General features: G+C 43.9%; 2 protein-coding genes across 2 annotated transcripts in view; one reads left to right on the top strand and one right to left on the bottom strand.

The window, feature by feature from the left end:
• Positions 1–10,780, top strand: part of CIITA (class II major histocompatibility complex transactivator) — a 48,639-nt gene extending 37,859 nt beyond the window's left edge. The window contains exons 16-23 of the mRNA XM_072877965.1: positions 178–258; positions 1,731–1,823; positions 2,165–2,248; positions 3,060–3,143; positions 3,633–3,716; positions 4,379–4,471; positions 6,207–6,337; positions 10,734–10,780. Of these exons, the coding sequence (XP_072734066.1) occupies positions 178–258; positions 1,731–1,823; positions 2,165–2,248; positions 3,060–3,143; positions 3,633–3,716; positions 4,379–4,451 (499 nt within the window). The 3' untranslated portion in view covers positions 4,452–4,471; positions 6,207–6,337; positions 10,734–10,780. The remainder of the gene's footprint in view (positions 1–177; positions 259–1,730; positions 1,824–2,164; positions 2,249–3,059; positions 3,144–3,632; positions 3,717–4,378; positions 4,472–6,206; positions 6,338–10,733) is intronic.
• Positions 10,319–19,646, bottom strand: DEXI (Dexi homolog). Its single transcript, XM_072877964.1, has 2 exons — positions 18,628–19,646; positions 10,319–10,962 (listed from the first exon to the last, which is right to left on the bottom strand). Exon 1 carries the CDS (start codon positions 19,155–19,157, stop codon positions 18,876–18,878), a length of 282 nt encoding a protein of 93 aa, XP_072734065.1. The 5' UTR covers positions 19,158–19,646; the 3' UTR covers positions 10,319–10,962; positions 18,628–18,875.
• Between the last annotated feature and the right edge of the window lie 1,577 nt (positions 19,647–21,223).

Raw genomic sequence — 21,223 nt, 5'->3', positions numbered from 1 at the left:
TCATCTGAAGGCTTCAAAGCAGAAATCCTTGCTGCAGATTGTAGGGAATGGCTGCTTCTAAGGAGTGTAAACTAGCTTGCATTTGGAGCTGCAGGGGAAGAACTTAAAAATTCATAAGTTTTGCTGTTTCTGAGCACATGAAAAAACTGCCGCATGTCTATATTTATTTTCTTCCAGGCTGGGTCCAGTGTGTGGCCTACAGGGATTCCTAAAACTTGTGGAAATTCTTGCAGCATTTCCATCACTTCAGCATTTAGAGTGAGTAATGCTAAAGATTAACCTTGCTAATGTTGCTCCTCAGCAGCCCTTGATGATGGGGGAGCTCATGTACCCAAGAAACGTTTTATTTGCCAACAAGACTACTTGCTTTGATGAACAAACTGAACAACAAAAACATTCAGAGAATATAACCGCAGACTAAAAGCTAGCGCTCTTCATCTCCCTTGAGACACCTGGTAGTGGTTCGTTCGATACCCCTTCAGTCACTTCCCCGTGTGTTCCTCAGTGGTTAAAAGCTTGTGGGAAAGGTTTAGTACAGAGCCCCACGGGGTGCTCCCCCTTCCTGCCACGGCACTGATCAACACTGCCTGCAGATTACTTATTTCTTCAGTCAAGCTCTGTAACATGCCCGAGCCCCAGGCTCCCTCATGGTGAGGTTTCTGAGGGACTGACGGTCATGTCTGCCCCAGGAGAGAACAGGCTCCCTCCTGAACCAGAAGCAGTGTTAAATTTGGGGGTTAACTTCAGTATTTGTGCCGGTGCTGTGCACCTTCTGGTGTCAACGAACACCCTGAATTTCTGGTACAACTTGTAAGAGATTGAGTTTTGTGGACTTGATTCATATAAAAGATACTTAAAAAAGCCATACTCAGCCAGTATCTGGTTTTGTTCTGCCCACATATTTTCACAGTCTTTGTTCCTTCCTTTACCAGGAGCAGTATGAGAAATAGAGTTTTTAGAACTCCAGTTACTATTTATTCTCTCATATCCATGTCAAACCAGCTGTCTCTGAATTTTAAGCTTCTTTACGCTAGAAACAATTGTAGCAACAATAGTCAATATTCTGCCGTCATCTCCGTGGGAAGATGCCTGGGTTTTGAGAGGGCCTTTGGCCTTACTGGCTCAGCCCATTGGCCATGTGTCTGTATTGTATCTGGCCTTTTCATGATATTTTGGGAAAACAATAAAGCTCTAAAATTGGAATGAGTCCAATGTATCCCAGCGTTGTCTGTCAGATTAGATAGTCTAAAATTGTGACTATCTAAAACTCTTTCCATCTGGATACTTGAATGAGGAAAAACTTCATTTCTAATACTCCCTATCTGGAGGAGGAGCTGTTAGGCAGGGATTTACAGCATCTGCTGGATTTTGTCAGTTCTGTATTTCTGTGTGCACAGGAAATCTCATTTCAGCATAGCTGGAACACAGCTATTTCATAATCATTTTAATAATCTTCACTGTATGCTAGAAGCAAGGCATTAAGTGCTACCATTTGCATATCAAAGGAAATGGGTCAAGCCATTCAACTAGTAAAAAAAAAAATTTCTTACATTGTACATTTAGGAAGCAGAAAGATGCTTTTTAGAGAAGCTGTAATTTGTGTGATACTTCTTGCTGATTGAGGCTACTGCAGAGGAGCTTCTCAAGATATATAGAGTGGTCTCTGAGGTGAATAAACCACAAAAATTTAGATTAAAAGGGAAGCTAATTCTCTCTTTGTTGTCACCCAGCCTTGATGCTCTGAGTGAAAACGGCCTAGGAGATGAAGGAGCAAAGACTCTATCTGAAGTCTTTCCAACCCTGAGATCACTGGAGACATTGAAGTAAGTGCCAGGTTAACAGTTCTGGAAAATTTTGAAAAGAAATAGATTAAACCTAGAGCCTTAAGGGACTGTGTGTTAACAATTATGGGCACAACTAACCTATGGGTATGGAAGACCAATGAGTCTATAGACATGCATAATCTGTACATTCATTAGAGAAATAGGTTAATCCTATGGCAATTCCTTATTTTGTTCAAGGGCCATAGTTTTCTTCTTCCCTGCATTTGGTCTAAACAGACTGTCCAAATTATATAAAAAAGACATAAAAAATGAATTTTCCCCACATTGTAATAAATTAGAATAAATGTGCTCAACTAACAAAGTGATATCACTTACTGTAGCTTATCACAGAATAAGATAACAGATGTGGGTGCGGAGAAACTAGCTACAGCTCTTCCTTCCTTGTCTTCGTTAAAGACACTAAGGTAAGTAGTTGCATCCTGTTCAGTTGTTTTATACAACATACCTTGCTATCTCTGTCAGAAATTACTGAACATGGAACAAATATGTACACTGTGCAGCAGCCAAGCTTTTGACTTCATTCTTGCATAAAGCCTTTAGAGAGAAGAGGAGAGAAATATATGACCCGGTGTAGATATACAGAAGGATATCTCAGGAATATAACAAGGACTGTACTGATTTTTAAATCCAATCCATAATACCCACTTATGAATAATACCCTGTACAAATGTGCACCCAGGGCCATGATCTACTGCAAGCTTATGCGGAGCTTGCTAAGCGCAGTGCTAAGCCCTAAGCCATTGCCGAGGTGGTGTGTGTTTGCTGATATGGGACCAATGGCCCATCCCACTTCATTAAGATATCTGGCATAGGCCTGAAAGAAGTGTCTCAGTAGGGAATGCAAGAAACTGTGGTGTGCAACTCTGGAATAATTTGCTCACATGGAAATCTTTTGAATGCTGTGCCCCAAATCTTTGAGCTTCGTTTTCTTGCAGATTTCTAATTTGATCTAATGTAGACAGAAATGTTCTCATTATTCATTAAGAATCTAGACCTATTTTTGCTGTAGCTGTGCTAGCTGAAGAAGTGATGTGGCCATTTGCCTTACTTGATACAGAAAATATTAAATTGTGTTTTAAATATTAACTGCAAATAGATACGGGTAAACTGGAAGTTAAGATGTACCAACCAAATCTGAAATTCCCTGATCTAATATATAACCTGTTTACATTATCCATTATTCAATTGTGACTGTACCTGTTTGGTTTTCTGCAGCTTATACAATAATAGCATTTGTGATTTTGGAGCAGAAAATCTTGCGAAAGTTCTTCCTGCGATGGGATCTTTAAGAGTGCTAGAGTGAGTATGAAATCTTTTGAGATGGCCCAGGAAAGCTTACTTGCTTGGATACTGAAAATTTAAATCTTCTGTGCTCGGGGTAGAGGAGACAGAAATTGAGGAAGAAAATTTCAGGGAAATTTCACAGGGAAAATGTGCTTATGCAGAGTCCAGATAGTCAGTGTTTAGAAAGGATTAAGGAACGGTTCACCATAAACCCCGAAAAATCAGTTTTAAGGTGGGAGAATAAGGTCATGGGAAGTTGGAGAAGGACCTCGGGTACATAGAATAAGGAATCCCTCAGATGAACTAACTTAATGAAGTTCCAGTTTGAGCTTTTGAGTATTTTATTACAGGTTTTTTGAATCAATGATCTGTTTTGGTTTTTTTTCCTTTTTCTTTCTTCCCCCATCTGCAGATAAGCCCGTATAGTATTTTTGATTTTGAATGAAATGTTTGATTTTACTGCTATATGATGTCATCTGGATTAACATTTTTTTTTCCCCTCAGTGTTCAGTATAACAAAATAACTGGTGTTGGAGCCCAGCAGCTGACTGACAGCCTACGAAAATGTCCCCATATAAAGAACTTGGTGTAAGTCTCTTGATATGCTGTTTGCTGTATCTTCATTCTGTAAATTGGGTTAGAATTCAGGCTAAAGCTGTGTTCTGTATTCGTCAGATTTATAAGAGGCACAAAAAAAGACCTCACCAAAATACAAAAGCAGTCACAGAAATGTTAAAAATGTTGTCTCTGGTTTCAGCTGCATTAATTCCTAATCATCCCCGGCAAGCAAGCTTGTCCTGCTTTAAGCATAGTTTACACGGACCTCACTTTGTTAATCTTCTACCCACCCAGAGTACCTGACCTACTCTGTGCTGCAGGACTTGTATTTGAAGGATAAACAATGAGCAGCCATCATTAAAGGTTAAATAAACTGAAGCTGCCAGTACACATTCAGGGGAAGGGAGTTTGATGGAAAGCTAAAGAACAGTTATGGAGACAGGACTGTAGTGTGTCCAATAACCAGAGTCAGCCAGGTTATGGGTGATTGAACTGCTTTCTTCTAAAGGAAAATGCATTTTCATTTGTTCCGTAGCTTAAATACTTTTACAGAATGATATTCAAAAGGGAAAGGCAACTTTAAAAAAAAAAAAAAACAAACCCAAAACACAAACATACCAAACACACCAAGAAAACTGTGAAGCAAATTACGCTTATTAGAATCTCTTTCCTTTCTGAATTTGCCCTTACAGGATGTGGAATCCCACCATTCCCTATGGAGTTCTCGAACACCTTCAGCAGCTGGACTCTAGGATCAGTGTGTAGATTCAGATGATCCCATAAAGGTAACATAAACTCTGGCTCCGTGAAACAACAAGATTTGTTTTTCTGGCAGCTGTTGATTCTGGTCTCACTGGCAGCAGGCACGGTAACAGTATAAGTGCATGCGTGGCTAGGTAAAGAGATGCTGCCCTAGAGTGGCACAGATCAATATCACATCAGGCCCTCTTTCTCCCCACTCACCTTGCATCCCCCGTCTCCGTGGCACCAGCACTAGCAGACTGCAAGAGCTGCATCAACGAGAATGGACTTCTTCTAGGACTCCTAGTTCAGCCCAGTTCAGTGACTGGCAGCTGGCCTGCTTACCTTCTCTTTTCTGTTGTGGAAAACTAAATAGCTCTGTGTACTTCTCATGTTTAATAGATGAGTTCTGTACCCCTTAGAGATTGTTTTGTGCTGATTTTAGTAAGTTCTTTCACTTTACCTTTGTTTAATACAAATCCTCAACAGCTGCTTGTCTCGCTATGAAGCTGTGCCTATATTGTACTCAGAGCAAACCATTGGTTCCTACATTCCTTGTTCTCAGTCTGTTTTGTGTGGTTTAGTCACTGGCAGCCACTTTTACTTCATTGATTCTGCCTGCAGTTTCAAGGATCCTTGAAATAATTGCATCATTAGCAATTTGCTAACAGTTTGCTGGTGATCACCAGGATCTGACTGCCTTGATGCTCCTGGACTGAAGGAGCTGCAGCACACATGGCAATGTAGGGTTTTGTGTAAGATTTCTGCTCCCAGTTTTCTGCCATGTGCTCCTCTTGCTCTTAAAAAAAAATTATGCAGGGTGCATCAGTGAAATGATCCCAGTGAAGAAGGAGAAGCCAGAGTCAAGCCAGACACCAGATGCCCTCCAGCTTTCTTTCAGATGGCAAAAAACACGTTGCAGAGTTATCGCCAGCTGCTTGAGCTGTGGTTTGAATGGTCCTGGCAATGGCTGCAGTTGCCAATGGCTCCCTAAACCATGCAGTGAGCCAAGCTTTTGCATGACTCTTGCTCTCAGTGCACTAATGACCGCTGTAGACTAGGCTATATATATGGTACTGATCAGGCTACAGGTTGTGGAAGACTCAGGTGCCATACCAGCTTCACAGACTAGCTTTATACAGCAACAGTGAAAAATTGTAGTGATCCTTAATACCCTACAGTACAACTAACTCTTTGTCTTGTTGAATAACTATACCTACTTGGGAAAGAAGACATTAGGGATATGAACAGTGCCAGGAAACCTTACAAAAGCAAAGGTTTCTCTAACCTCCTGTGTCTGTCACTCAAGGGGAGCATGTGATAAGTCTCTGAACATTTAGGTCGCTCCCAAATGACCTTGGTTTTCCTCTGGACACAGCAATGGCACTCAGTGGTAAAGAGCCCCGCTCTGTGAAAGTCGGTGATTCTTGGACACGGGTTAGCTTTCACACCAAGCAAAAGATGTGTTTGACACAGCTTTGCATAAACAACCCCTTGCACCTCCCTCCACTGCTGTTCTCTCACGTTTGCAGCACATGCCTGTGGCACTGGTTACCACATTAGTATAGTATCTGAGTATGTGAGGAAACTTTCTTCTTCATTAGCACTGAGGATTAGTAGCAGCAGGAAGTCTGGATCCCGTCTCCCAAACTTGAAACATCCAGCATCTACCAGTCACTGTTGTGTTTTCAGAGCACAGCAAATACATGGTTTTGGTGATGTTAATGGTGATTAACCTGATGGGCAAACATCTAATATTCTGTTTTTATAATTTCACAGGTTAACATAAAGAAGAGGGGAAGGAGTCCTGTGTTTTCCTATCTTCTTGCTGCTTTATGAATTGGTGGCTGATGTTCATGATAGTGGCAAAATGAAAAAAGTCACATTTAAGCTTCTGGGTGATGCTTGAAGTGGGTGAATGATGGGGTTCACATTTTTTAAAGGTCATTTAAAATGCTATTCAAAGACCTAGTTGTGTTTCTACTGAAGTGATGAAGAGTTAAGCAACATCAAGTTTCAAAGATGAAAAAAGCATCTGGATATTGTGATTACCATTAAAGGTGGCCAGGAATCACCAAGATATTGATAGTATAAAATTCCATCATCAATTTGTCAGAGAGTAGACTGGCAAGCTGCTGGACCTGCAACATCTGAAGTAGTGACAGATCAAATCTAATTTTTTCATGGTGCCAGTGGTAACTGCAATCAAATTCAGTTTGATGATTTTGGACTTCCAAAGCTCAATGTTACAGATTTTGCCTGTCTTTCTGGACTGATTTGAAGTACTAGGGTCAGGAGCATAAATAAGAATGATCAGTTTTAGAAAACAGTCTGATATTGTAAGATTATCCACGAGAATCTTGAAGTGGCTCTTTTCTTGATGCTAATCACCAATGCTATCTTAAGGGACAGAAAGATATTTTCTGTCACTCTCGTTAGAGAATCCTTCAAAAAGATTAGGAAAAAAAGAAAGAAGTAAAGGGAAGAAATTAATTAAAACTGGAAAACTATTAAGGATTTTTCTGACATTTTCACAGAAATACAAATGCATACAGATAGCTTCAGTTTATTGCACAAAAATCCTCGAAGTGACAATCTTCAAAGGTTTTTATTCTGTCTCAAATGAGAACTTTTATTTTCTTTTCGTCATTCATATACCTGGATTGGGATTTAATTTCTCACTTGCAGGTGACAGCATAAATGTACAAGCATCTATTTTATACTTGACAGTGAAATCACTACTGTGTGTGGTTTATGTGGCCTTCTTTTACAGAGTTATGAATAACTAGGCAATGACAGACAATAACATATTTCGAGGTGTTATCATGTGTCTGCGCTGCTGGCCGCAGTGATACGTGGGCCAAATACCAGTCCTGCTGACTGCGATAGCAAAACAATTGTCTCTTTTTTTTGTTTGTTTGGTTCCCCCCCCCCCCTTCTTTAATTTCAGCTCTGTGAACATGGAGAGAATTTATCATCATAGAGAGACAATTGTCCGGACTAGCATTCTGGCTCCCTGTCCAGATACAGTCTGGAGACAGAAAAATAAAAAGGGAGGGGAAAAGCTTGGAATACTCAATATGCCACAAATTGGGAAGGGAGGTCTCTACTTTGCAGTTAGCTCAGCGTTAGCTCAACAACCTCCTTGAAATCTCTTCTGCTAGGAAGCACTGACAATACTGACCCAAGGATCTATGCAAACTAGAATCTCTCAACTAGCCTCTCCAATACTCTATTACTTGGTTTTGAAAAAGTCCCCAATTTAAGCAGTTCAAGACCCCAATCTTTATGTTCTTTCCAGCAAATTATACTTCTCTGCTAAAGTTTTGGTGCCTGCGGAATCTTGACAGCAGGGATGGAGGGTGGACAAATTAAAGAAAGAAGGAAGGAAGGAAGGTCTGGTTTGTTGTTTCTGTTTATCAAAGGAGAGCAGGGAACCACACCTAGTACGTGAAGGTAATAGTACAAGAGAGCAAGGTGGAAAAACTCTATGGAGAATCTGATTGTAACTAGAAAGTGGTGTTTTTCTTAACTATCTGCATGGTTCTTTCTAGCCAAACTCTAGCCAGAGTCATGGAAAAAAATCTCATTTACATTCCCCTCTTTCAGCTGCTTGAATGGGAGGTAGTTTGAGCCAAATCTTGTGTGATGTTCCCATCAGCCTGGGGCACTCCAGCCATGCAGATCTATGGTGAGCCCTTGACTTGGCTTCCTTTAACTAAGCTTTGGATGACAAATGCCTCTTTAGGGATATATTCTGCGGCTACACTTCACTGTGACTGAATCTGAGAATGTGCTAAATATTACGCAGGCAGCCAAATGTTACAGGACCCTGTCTGGATTGATAAAATCATGTTGGGCATACTGAAGTTCCCTTTCTATGAGTTAGTGGGAGATCTATGTTCATAATGTATAGATTGTAAATTGTGAAACAGTGTTTTGGTTGTCTTTATACATCTTTTTAAAGTATTAATAAAAGTGAGTATTCCTTTTTACAGTAGCTTGTAGTACCTGTTGAAAATTATTTTGTTTTTTCTCTTGGAAACGCTATGAAACCACTGCCAGCTTCTGAACATAATGACATGCTCAGGGCTTCGTATTGTAGGTTAACAGAAAGCACTGTGTGCGAGGGAGACAGATTGGTCCTGCTGGCACTTAACAGTTCAGTGGTCTGGAAATGGAGAAATAATTCTTTCTTAACAGGCAATGGGATCTTGCAATGCCAACTGACAGACTGTAAGTCTAGAATTAGAAGATATAAAAGTGCTGACTGAAGCCACCTGCTAATAATGGCAAAAAGTTGTTTTCATCCTTTCAGACTTTTTGCAGTTAAAAGTTCTAAAATTAATCAAGGTTCAAAGTCTGGATATTCTTGTGGCACAAAACTTACCCAAAATGCTTTTGTCAAATGAGTGCCTTATGTATAGAGGACTGAATTCACTGGCTACCCTAAAAAAGCTGTTCTGATCAAATCTGTGTTCTAAAAATCTTTTAGGATGAGAAAAATGCTACTCTCTTTATGCCTATGCTCTTTTTGTTGTCAAAGAAGCCTTGTTAAAATGCTAAGGCTTGTGTTATCATGGTATTCAGATCCTGTAATCTGAGTACTCTCCCCATCCTTTAAATGTATGAAGCTGAGCTGCTCTGAGAAATCAGAAATATTGATCTAAGATTCAGAGTCTCCACAGTGAATTACTTAGTGGAATTTGTATTGCTTGATCCCTGCATCGTGTGGCATAAACCCACTGCAGCGAAATGATTACAAACTAGTAGATACTGCAATAAGTACCTATAATGACAAACTGAACCATGTTCTTAAAATGGCATACATGTGACCCTGAAAAATTAGTGTAAGCCGTCTCTGTGAACAGTATGAATTTCTAATTATATAGGCAGCAGGAATGCCACCTTCAGTAGCAAAATTCAGCCTTTCTTGTGTTAGTAGCAAATGGGCATGTGAACACAAGCTTAACAAATTTTTAAACTTGGCTGTTCTTTATATAGGTGCCTAAATGGGGATTTAGTTCCCTAAATGTATCTTTTCATGTTAGAATATTGTGTCCTAAGTGACTTCATCCCTGCATTGCAGGCCAGGAGTTGTACGGAACAAAGCACTTGTCAGTGTTTTAAAGCCCCAAACTGATTCTGATGGAACCAATCTTGGAGAAAAGTTACTTAGTGCAATGACAGTGCTTCACCTCTTGCAGGAGCAGCTGAAAATTGCATTTGGAGCACAGAATTTTGGGGACTGGGAGCTAATTTCTACTGCACTAGCAGTTAAAAAAATGCTATTTGAGTGCAACACACTGAGAGTATGAGGAAAAAAGAGCTCGATATACAAGTTTCTTTGTCATTGTTTCAAGGGGGATCTAAACTGTCACCCTCTGGTCCCTCATACTGTCTTGGTAGTCAAGAGACTCTCATGACACCACCTGTCCAGATCCGAAAGCCCGAGCTGGGAGCAGATGGTAGAGACACAGAGTGCAGAGGACAGACATAATGCATGGAGAGAGTTCAGGGAAATATTTTCAGTTCTGCTTTATCTGAAATGTTTTTGGTACAGCAACTTGGCTTAACAACTGCACAGTTATGAAAATTAGACTTTTCTAAAAAATACAGTAAGACAAAACCAGTATAATACCTGCCCTCAATAACATGTGGGTGTCCCCCCCCTAGTGCACAGTTCCTGGTGTTTCAGTTCAGGTCTGATTTTTTAAGTAGTTGTTCATGAGAAGGATTTCTTACATGCTGGCCATCTCAACAATCTGGAACTACTTGCAGGAACTACTTCCAGGAAAACTGGAACTTCCTGGAAAGCATATTTCAATTATTTTCTGTTCAAATTGAAAAAGCACAACTCCAACAAATGACTGCTCACTTTTTCATGGAAAAGGTCAGTCTTTATTGCATTGCTTTCACATCCGTACATAGGAACATGAGCTTAAACGATCTGCAAAGTATCTTGTGTTAGATAATGAATCCACCTGACATACAAAATTCACTCTCTGATCTATTTCAAAACTCACAATTTAAATAAAATATCTTACTAGCACAGTTCTTGCCGTAATACTGCCCTGAACAGAATCTCCTTGCAGTCCCTCCTGCATATTTTCCCCTGAGAGAGCGCTGTCTTTGAACTACTGGCTGGTAGAGTTTTCAATGTGTGATTGTAAAACTTGCTTAAGCAGTATGTAGAGCGTGTCCATTCAGGTGACATGGTATTTATTCAAAAGTTTATCAAATCTGAGTAACATCTTCATTTTATCTTATAATAGAACATAGCTTATATATTATTTGTTCATACAGTCCATCCCAGAATTACCTATGGAAGCCCAGTATGGTGCATGAATCACTGCAGTTAGTGCACACCCAAGAGGCAATGACCATGGAGAAAAGTCACAACCAACAAGGTCTGATGACAACTCTTCTTGTTGCCCCCTTGTCCTTGTTTTCATCTCTACGTTTCAGAGTATAGTTTCTTTCCATGACTTGATCCATTAACCTGGTTATAATCCATTTCAGGTGTTTAATGAATCTGTTTAAAAGAAAACACATAAATACAGAGTAACCCTCTAGACCTAAAATGAACAGAGAAGTCACTGTGTATGTCAGATATAGCACCATGCCATTGACTTCTTTAAAAAAAAATTTAAAAATCAAAACCTTTTGTGACTATGGAGAATAATTCTTTGAGAAGTAAAGGCCTGAACAACCTTTCAGAGAAATCAATGTTAACAGTTTCTGTGAATGTTAGAGCACACTAGTCCTTAGTGTAATTTTAACAGAGGCATGACAATATTAGTGTGAGGGGTATGAGAGTAAGCTGTCAACTACAGTCCATCAGGTCAATTAGTAAGGGTTGCTCTTAAGAGTACAACCAGCCATGACATACAGTGGGATAGACTGTTTTATGGTAGGTTTGATATCATTAGACCTACCTATTAAAACTGATTTTTGAACTGGCTACAGTTTCTTAACCAGACACTGTTCAATAGACTGTTGTTATTTTTTGTATAATTGTGTTAATTATGTATTGCCTACATTTGATGTAGCCTCTGATTTTGGTCACTTTCTCTTTTTTTTCTTTAGAGTCACTTTCTTCAAAGCATTTTGGATCCACTGGTAAGTAGTTACGGAGTTAAATAACATGTTGGGGTAACTTCTTGGTCTTACTGACAAGAATAAATTACTGTTATATCGCTTTATCCCAGTTTATCTAATTTGCCTTGGCTGGGTCAAAGTATCCGACAGCTATTAAGAGGTGATTTTTTACTATCATCAGAGGTAAACACAAGGCCTGAGAAGCCTTCTTTAAGTAGAACCAGAGCTGTGGATTATGAGGTGCTGGGCACTAGTGACTGTACCTATTTGGTCTTGTGATCTTACGGATGACTAATTGATATAGTGTAGAATGATGCAGCTCTGAGAGGGGATGACTGTCTGGGGATGAATCTGTGCTGAAGAAGAGCTGAGCTACAGAAGACCAAGAGCAGGTCCCCTGGCTGCCGGCAGCTCAGGAGACCATCTGCGCTGTGTGCAGCAAGTCTCTGGAAGGACATCTCCTCCCTCCTTCCCCCTTACAGTGTTACAGGCCTCCTGCGCAGCGTGGAAAGGCAGGGGATCCTCCCCGGTAAAGGTGCTAATCCGGTTGTATAATGGGAAGGGAGTTTGTGGTATGAAGCCATTACAGGCCTGCTAACAGATCTGCTTTAAGCATGGAGCTCTATGAGAAGGCTCTCAACTGCGCTGCAGGGCAAAACACAGCCTCTCTCCTGTTCTTCACTGTCTGCGCTTGGAGCAGAGGCTCAGCAGATCGTACGTCAGGTTGTCTGGCACAAGGGGCCCTGCGGCAGGAGGGCTGCCACCATTTCAGGCGCAGAAGGCGTAACAGAATCTACGAGGAGTCTGAATGAAGAACGAAATGCGATGGTCACGTGTTCTGCATGAGCATGGACAGACCGAGGAAGACGGTATCATTAACAAAGGCATTACAGGAAGCCGAAAGCAAACAGGTTGACACAGTACTGGGGGAAAGGTTCTTCTATGGATTGAAAGCAGATTAAAGATTGGAAGCAAAGAATAAGGCTTGGTAGGAAAAAGTGAGTAGCAGGGTATACCAGGGACCAATTTTTATTCAACATCACCATTAGTGACCCAGAGAAGAGAGTGAACAGATAAATCTTCAAGACTGCAGAAAATAATCTCTTTCAGGTATTCAGATGCTGTACTGATAGCAAGGAACTCCAGAAGGATTTCATAACATCGAGTGCACAAAAGGTGGTGGGTTTGGAAAACATTTGCTAAAGAGCTGGGCAGCAACGTGCCCTCTAACATGCCTCATTCTACCACTGTGGATTCTGGAAAGCGCAAAGAGAACAGACTGCAGGTTTTGGTCAGGGTCATGTGCTCTCCCAGAGAGCATCCCCTGCCCCTGTCAGAGGCAGAACACAGGGCTGGGTGATCGTGGTCTGACTCATCATGACATTTCATATGTTCTGGTGTGCACTTACTGTAGGTCAGAAACAAGAAGCACTTTTGTGTCCAGTGAGGTGTTTCTGTCAAATGTCTATCAATCAGCTACAGCACCCTGCTAACAGGAATCATATGCTCCAAATCCTGTCTCTTAAACTAAGAACAAGAAAAGGGGAAACAGCAGCTCTAACAGGTTACTCATTTGATGTTTATCTGATTGCTTTCCAAGTTGAACTAAAAACTCTGATCTACAGCAGACGGTTCCGGGAGATTGTTAGTATTCTGCATTGTAGATCAAATTCTAGGCTGACTTAAAAATAGCACAGCAAAATGTATTGGACCTCCAAAGCAAAGTATAAAGCTGTCTAACGGAAGTTTCAAATATTGCTGTAAGGCTGCTACTCCAAGACTGTAATTTGTAGTGGCAGATATTAAATGGGGTGTGAATGATACAATTGACCAGGATATTCAGTCTTGCCTTTCTATTCAGCTGATTAAAAGTCTGTCCTTGAAATTTCATGTGAACCTAATTTTTAACAGAAAATTTCAAAAATTTCAAAAAATAATGGAAAACAAAAGGGTAGCAAATATTTTTAAAATCTCAGAACTATAATCTTCCAACAGCCTAAAAGATACTGTAAGCATTTAACAGTATGGCTATTATAGTGTAACTCTAGCATTAGAAGAAGAACTCAGTCACAATATTTTTGTTAACTCTGTCTGTGAAGTTATTGTTCTTCACAATTCAGGCTGGACCAAAGGAGACACAGTGACTCTGTTTTGCATCCTGACATTGTCTGCTTTCTGTTCCCTGACTTTCTGCAAGAGTGTGTTTCAGATCTCATGGCCTATTTGGGCTCTGCTGCGTGAGCAAGCCTCGGGTCTTTTTTCCTGGCCCTTCAAAGAGTATATAGCCTTAAGTCTATTAACTGAACTAAAGCTTTACCCAGCAATAGATCATTCAGTGCACGTCATCATTTTCCATTATATCATTATTTTCCATATATGGCTGCTATTAGTCTGCACCCTTTTTATCATATATATTAGAAACATGTTTGTGTCCTCAGGGAGCATCATTCAAACTATTCAGCTATTTTTTTCCCAAGTTTGTGGCCAAAGTACTAAAAATCAACTGGGAAAAGAAAGACAGTTTGACAGTTTCCCTGAAGAAATGGAAAGATTTAGCCACTTCTGTGTACTATTTAATTATTTGGGACAGTTGTACTCCAGATAAACTAGAATCAGTACAAGGGGACAAATGTAAAGAGTTGGACTGGCCAAATATACAAACTAAATGTCTCTAAACACATTATTCTTTTCTTCTATTTTAGGATTGCTGGTTGCTAGCTGAACTATAGGGTCACTTCGCCCCTCCTCCAGAGGAAACAAACATGAAGAATTAAATTGGATTCATTTTTTAATTTATTTGACAGCTTAAAACTGGTAATTGGCTATTGCCACCTATTGAAGCAAGTTGATTACAGTAAGCTTCATTTTTGTAGGGAAGAACCACAGAATTTTTTTTTAACTATTCTTTAAAATCACTTGTGGCTGGGGCTTTTAACACATGAAATACTCAGGCCTGAACTATTTCTATCCTAAATTGAATGTCTCTTTATTTTCTATGCCTCATTTTAATTCATGTTATTAACAGCAGCTTTTGGAAAACTTTTTTACAAATCTGCCTCCTCTCTTTGCATTCTATAAATGAATGCATTTGGTACAAAATCACTTAGGACTGTCCATGGCTGTAGTTAATGAGTCTGTATGGACAGTTCATCAGTTAACCACAATTTTGTCTTCCTTCCATCTAGGATGGAATTCCTGTTAAGAAGAGTCAGAGAACAGAAGTCTCTTTAAAGCAGAGCCATCAGGTGAGTTTGAGCACTCAACTTCTATTAATTTTAATAACATCTAAGAATTCAAAACACAGTTCTAAAAATCTCTTAATCCTGTTGTTACTATAACTCATATAAAATAGCCGACTGTATCATGGAATCAACAAGCCACCTTTTTTTTTTTTTACATGGAGATTTCTACTTAAATAAGGGAAGAGCATAGTGAAAAATGGCGAAGTAAAATAAGTAACGGATCACTGTGCTCATTATTTTTAAGATTCCAAGTCTGAAAAGGAGGAAGTCAGGAGGTGGATTCTGATGTGTTTATGTGTGTCCTGACACTGCTAGTGATAACATTCTTCTGATCTGTCCCTTTACATGGCACCTCTGTTTTAGAGAGATGGAATGAAGGCACAAGTGAATTAAGCTCACAAAAGACATCAGTGGCAGACACAGGAAGGAGTCCAGAATGCTTATTTCCCTCTCCACTGGGCCATGCTGTCTCTCATAGATACTGAGCGTACATTTCTAATTGGCACTGTATCGATGAGCTAGTGAGTAAAGCTATTTCTTTGATTCAGGATTTAGATGATTCTAGCATTCAGCAGAAGTGCTGAGTCACAAGTTTTTGAGTACTGGATTCTGCTCCCTGAAGACGTTCATCATAATTCACCTTCATGAAAAAATACAGGTAATGCTTGCATTGTAAGATTAAATAAATCCAGTATTTCCTATTCAGTTTTCATTATTGATTACTTTTGCTCATTTTCTTTCTGATTAGAGTACTTTGTGATGAGTCACATCTGATTTTAAGAAAGTACAAGGAGAACAGTCATATCACCTTATTCCAGGGGACTTCAAATATAATAAAGGACCTGGCACACTCACACTAAAACAGGAAATGACATGAGCAAACTCAATTCTGCTGTTTACACAGATGGATTTCTCCATTTGAATAGGATAGGAAGCTTTGAGCTGCTTAGTTGTCTACCTTCAATCTCTGCCACCAACTATGCTCAGAAACCTGGACATAATTTTGCTCTTATTGAGTTTATTCAAGTGAGGGGTTTGCTGCAAGAAAGAACAGAGCTTTTCTGGTCCACATGCTCTTTTTTTACATCTAAATTAGCCTTTCCACATTTTGCAGAATCGCCTCTTGGGATTTCCCCCCTTTGTTTCCCTGTCACGCATGCCACTCACCTCCTGGGTGCAAGGCATCGCTTTCCAAATGCAAGGAGCACTCTGCAAGGTTTCAGCTAAGGCTAATCATAGCTTTTTAGTTGTTCTCACTAATCACTGGTGAGTCACATGAGGAGCACTCCTCTTACATTTAATGCAAAGAGTATGCCTCTGTATTTTTCATCTCTGCTGCTAAAACTGAGACCCATTCTTCCTGCAGTGTCTTGTGAATCCTCAGCACTTCTGGGTCTAAGTGAGCAGGGTAGGTGGGCAGCCTTCCCAGGCCTATGGAGAGCACGGGTTAACACTGGTACAGAACTCGGGCCACTGCAGGCTAGGACCCAAAGGGATTTAAATCTTCCCCTTCAGTGCCTTACTTCTGCTCCCAAAGCAGAAAACACAACTCCAAATTAGGGCCCTCTTCTGCCTGCCTTGCTAGGGAACTGGCGAGGAGGAATGGCACAGAACAGTGAAGAAACCTGTAACCAGGATATTAACACGCATTCCTTTTCATGGTCACATGCTGAGTCTTTGCGTGGTAGTTAAATCATTATGCAATTTGTAGCCTGGTTGATGTGTATATAAATATAATTAAATATATAAATAGATGAAGCACAGTAATAGTATATTTTTTGCTCTCTGATAATTGATCTAACTTTAGAGATTTGTGATTTGATTCTCAGTGGAAACCACCATCTAACATGACACCCTCCAAATTAATGGATCAAGGCTGGAGCTGGTGCAGAGCTCCATTAGCTCAAGGTGGATATAGACTGAGACTTACTTCTGAGCTTTGTGAAGACCTCTGCATTTTGATTTCTACATATGGAGGTGACATGGTTTTATAGTTAGAATATCAAGAAGCTTGCAGAGCTGCTTATCCTATTCATATGAAGGAAAATTTTAAGAAGCCCATTTATCTACATGAACAGAATTGTGCTCAGACCCTACGCTCTATCAAACTGTGTGTTCATGCAGTAGGAAAAATCCACTGAGGAGAATTATGCCTGTTCTCCTTAGACTTCCTGAGAACTAGATGCAACTCCTCCTGACAAATCCTATCCTGCAAAAAAGTGATTAAAAAAATATTTTTAATCCCTGTATTAGATGGTGTTGGAGTAATAAGATTTGGGATTTGGGGAAAAGTATTTTGGCAGAGAAAATGGCTGGGGCTTTTTGCACCAAAGATTTTGCTTAAATTTCCTTTAGTTTTTAGGAATTTCTTCCGTGGAATACAGAGCATGTGTGTTATTTGCCCAACTAAAAAGGGAGAGGAGGAGACAGCCACAAAAGTAGCCAACAGTGTTTTGTGGGAAGTTTAGTTCTGCTCCAGACCTTCTATTCTAGCAGAAGTGATTCTAATCCAGCTGCTTGGGATGGACCACCAAATGTTGGCATGGACACTTTCATTTGCAACAACTATATGCAGTGGAATTCCTTCAGCAGCAACAAAGACCTGTTCCCCCCACACACACACACAGTTATGCTCCCATGTGCCTTTGACCAAGCTTTGTTCAGCTGTTTGTGCAATCAATGTTACTCCAACACCAAAAATCCCCATTTTTTCCTTCTAAACTATTGACCAAAATCAGCTACTATTGCTATATATGGAATCTGAATACAAATATTGAGGAGATAGTTTTAACCTGTATGAAGGACAGCACTACAGGAAAGGTTTGTTTGGGTTTTTTAAAATTAGAAGACTAATTAAAATAGCTTGATGTTAAATGGTATTTGTATAGTATGTTCACCAAGGTTATGTTTGTAACCTTACAACAGAATTTCCTATTTCCATAATTTCAAACAGAAAATAAAAAGGTATCCTGAACTCGTTTTCAAATTTACAGACAATATTTTGCTAAAAATTCTACTGGCAGATTTGCTAACACATTTTAATTTAAACTGTGAATGTTTTCATTAACATACATTTGGCACAGAAAGTTCTAGCTAGAAATAGTGATTTTCTTCCCAACTGCATTTCAGTGTTTTAAAATGCTAAATCCTTACAACATTTCCAGAGTTTTAGTATCACCCAAACCTGCAACAATAAATGGATCAAGCAAACCCTTGTGCTACGATTAACGTGAGAAGAATGGTGAGCCGGGTAGGTTTCTTATTCTCCAAGACAGACGTTTTAAAGGGCATCTGATTAAGATGTATTTCTGGCTCGAATATGGTCTCTGAACTTGAATAAATATTAGCCTGCATGTTCATTTCGATTCAGAGCTGCTTTCAGGACCGGATTAGCAAAGTGGTTGAACAGCTGTAAACATAATACCTAGCGTAACAGCTGCAGTGGCTCAGAACTGTGAAAATTAGTCCTTAGGGAAAGACATTCTCCTCGCTGCGCAGCAGACAGGGAGCGGGGCTCCCACCGGCCCCTGGGTTCTGCGTGGCGGTGCCGGGCGGGAGGAAGCGCCGGGGGCGGCCGGGCAGCGCTCGGCGCCCCGCAGGCAGCCCGACCCCGGCCCTCTGCCCGCAAGGCTCGCCCGCGCCAGGCGCTGCGGCCCTGCCTGTCCCCGGCACCGCGCCCGCTCCCTGCCGCTGCCCCCCCGCTGTCCCGGGGAGGGCTGTCCCCAGCCCTGCAGCCGCCCCCCCGCCCGATGGCGCGCCGGCCGGGGCGCGCCGGGCCCGCACGGGGAGGACGGGCGAGCGGCGCCGGGAGCGCCCCGCGGGCCGCTGCCCAGGGCGAGCCCGAGGAAATGACTTACTTCCCTTGCGAGCCCTCTGCGTGTCCGCGGCCCTGCCCGGCGGCAGCGGGTCCCGGCCCCGCCCCGGCCCTGCACCGGGGGGAGCGGGGGACATTTGGAAGGGAAGATGCTGCGCAGAAGGAGCCGAGACGCAGCGAGGGCATCCCGGGGCCGCGGCGGCCCCCGAGCTACGGCCGTGCCGGGACACCCGGCCCCAGCCCCGGGCCGGGCGGCGTCACCCCGCAGTCGCTTCGGAGCGCCCCGCGGCGTCACTCCAAGTACCCGTCAAAGACATCCAGCTCGCTGTCCGTCTCGTAGAGCACGGAGCCAGGGTCGGAGAGCACCCCCAGATCCACCAGAGCCTGGTCCATATCCTCGGGCAGGAAGACGATGCCTACATTGAGAACGATGTACTCCATCAGGAAGGCATAGTACAAGATCAGCACGTTGACAAAGAACAAGCCCACGTAAAACATATAGGGCAGCACCAGCAGCGCATGGAAGGCCCAGGACTCCAGCGAATCCAGACGTGCCGAGACCGCGGCGGGCATGCAGCCGTGCGGGGCTGCGGCGGGCTCCGGCGGCAGCGGGCGCCGCAGCGGGCACCGACCTCCCCGGCCGGCGCGGGCGGGCGGGCGGCAGCGGCGGGCGCCGGCGCGGAGCCGGGAGCGGGGGGGCGCGAACCGCACTCCGCAGCCCCGGCGGTAGCGAAGGGCGAAACCCCAGAGCCGGAGCCGGACCCTGGGAAGAGGCGAGCCCCGCAGGGGCGCGGAGGCGGCACAGCCGCAGAGCGGCCGCCTCGGTCCCTTCCTTCCCCGGAGGAAGAGGCGCCCCGGCAGGCGGACGGCCAGCGCGGGCTTCAGCGGCGCTGCCGCAGCCCCGCCGTTGGCAGGAGGCTCCCCAGGGGCATTTCCAGCCCGGCTGCTGCAGTCCCGCCGCGGCTCCCCTCCTCCTCCCGCCCGCAAACTTTCCGGAAGGAGCCCGCAGGCGCGTTGTCGCGGTCGGCGCGGAGCACCTGCCGCCGTCAGCGAGCCCGCCAGCCCCGGCCTGCGCGGCAGGACCCCTCCTGCCCGCCCCCTCGCCTCCCCGCCCCGCCGCCTGCCCCCGCCGCGGGCCGCGGCTGTTTACCCGCGCCGCGTCCCCTCGCAGCGCCGCCCGCCCGCGGCGCTGCTGGTTGGCCTGGAGCGGCGGTGAGGGGCGCCGGCGCCTCTGCCGCGTTGACCGGCAGCCGCGTCCCGCTCCGCCTGCCCGAGGGCCGGCCGCGCCGGGCTGGCGGGGGCAGGAGGCGTCTTGTGGTGCCCGCTCCTCGCCTCCGCCGAGCACTGCAGCAGCGCGCAGCAGCCCGGGCGGTCAGCGTGGGCAGGCTTTGGCTGTTTCTTTGCCCTGGAAGTTGTTTTCTGTTCCCCTGTTGTTGAACGAGGCCCTCCTGGAGCAGCCGTGCGGGCCTGCGCCCCCTTTGACTTCGGTGGAGGCATTTCTTTGCTGACCAAGGTTTTACCTATATCAAAATACAATAAAAGGCAAGATTTTAAACTTGGGGGGTTTTTTTGACGCTGGCCAACAAAGTCTTCAGCTTTTGCTTAGATTTAGTTTATTTATCTGGTTAAAGCAATAAAAACGAAAACCAGGTGAAGACAGTCATTAATGGTCCTGTTCTCTTTGCTCTGCTTTAATTAAGTTAGTTCTCAAGGCGATTCAAAACTAAATGTGCAGTCCTTATTGGGAAAACCTTAGCAAGAGGAATGTCAGCAGCTGAATTTCTGTCACTGCATCTTGCAGCATCCTGTTCTCCTCCGGTCAGGACTGACCCCACCAGAACTGCTTAATTTTGAGTTATGAAGGTGAACAAGGAATTTCAGGGGCCAAATTTTATCTCAAATTACCATGTATTTGGGAGGTGTATGCACACATTAAAAGGCTATTTTTTGTTTATGCTAAATTTATAGTTTTATATTCTTCTAACTTAACAGTCCTCTCACGACCTGACAGCATCTAACTCGTAACTGCCAAAGAGAGAGAAGGAATCAATAAAATAAAAAACTGAGCCAAGCTCTCCGGCTCTAGGTGCGGGCGTCCCCCGGCCCCGGAGGCCCGTCGCTGCTCCCGTGCTCAGGCGTGGCGCTCGGAAGGGCTGAGCACCTGCCGGACAGCGTCACTTGGTTTACTGAGAAGAGCTGCCAAGTGCGGCCCTCAGCGGAGGACGGCTTAGGGCACGTGCTTCCACTTTTCCGTGCAAATCCTGACAGGACAGGAGAAAACTGCGGGCTCCCCGGGGACTCTCCCGTTTCCTTGCAGGTGGCTGGCGGGCCGCGGCGGCTGGCGAGGGACGGGCCGTGACGGTGGCGGGCCGCGGCAGGTGCCGGGCCCTGGCGGGTGCCTTCCCAACCCGGCGGTCCCGGGAGAACGGGCGCTCCCGGCTCCGGCCCGCCCAGCGAAGGCAGGAGCCTGACGGGGCTCGCGCCCCCTCCCCGCTCCCCGCTCGGGTGACGGACAGGGGCCCGCCCCGGCCCGGCCCGGCCCCGCCCCGGTGCCTGCTGGGACTTGCAGTCCGCGCGGCGCTGCCGGGGGGGGGCGCGCGGGACGGCGCTTCCCGGCGTGCTCCGCCCGCGCATGCGCC

Source organism: Ciconia boyciana, chromosome 13 (genome assembly GCF_034638445.1).
Source record: "Ciconia boyciana chromosome 13, ASM3463844v1, whole genome shotgun sequence".
Lineage (NCBI taxonomy): Eukaryota > Metazoa > Chordata > Aves > Ciconiiformes > Ciconiidae > Ciconia > Ciconia boyciana.
The sequence above is the reverse complement of the archived record's forward strand: the minus strand, read 5'-3'. Positions and strand labels throughout refer to the sequence as shown.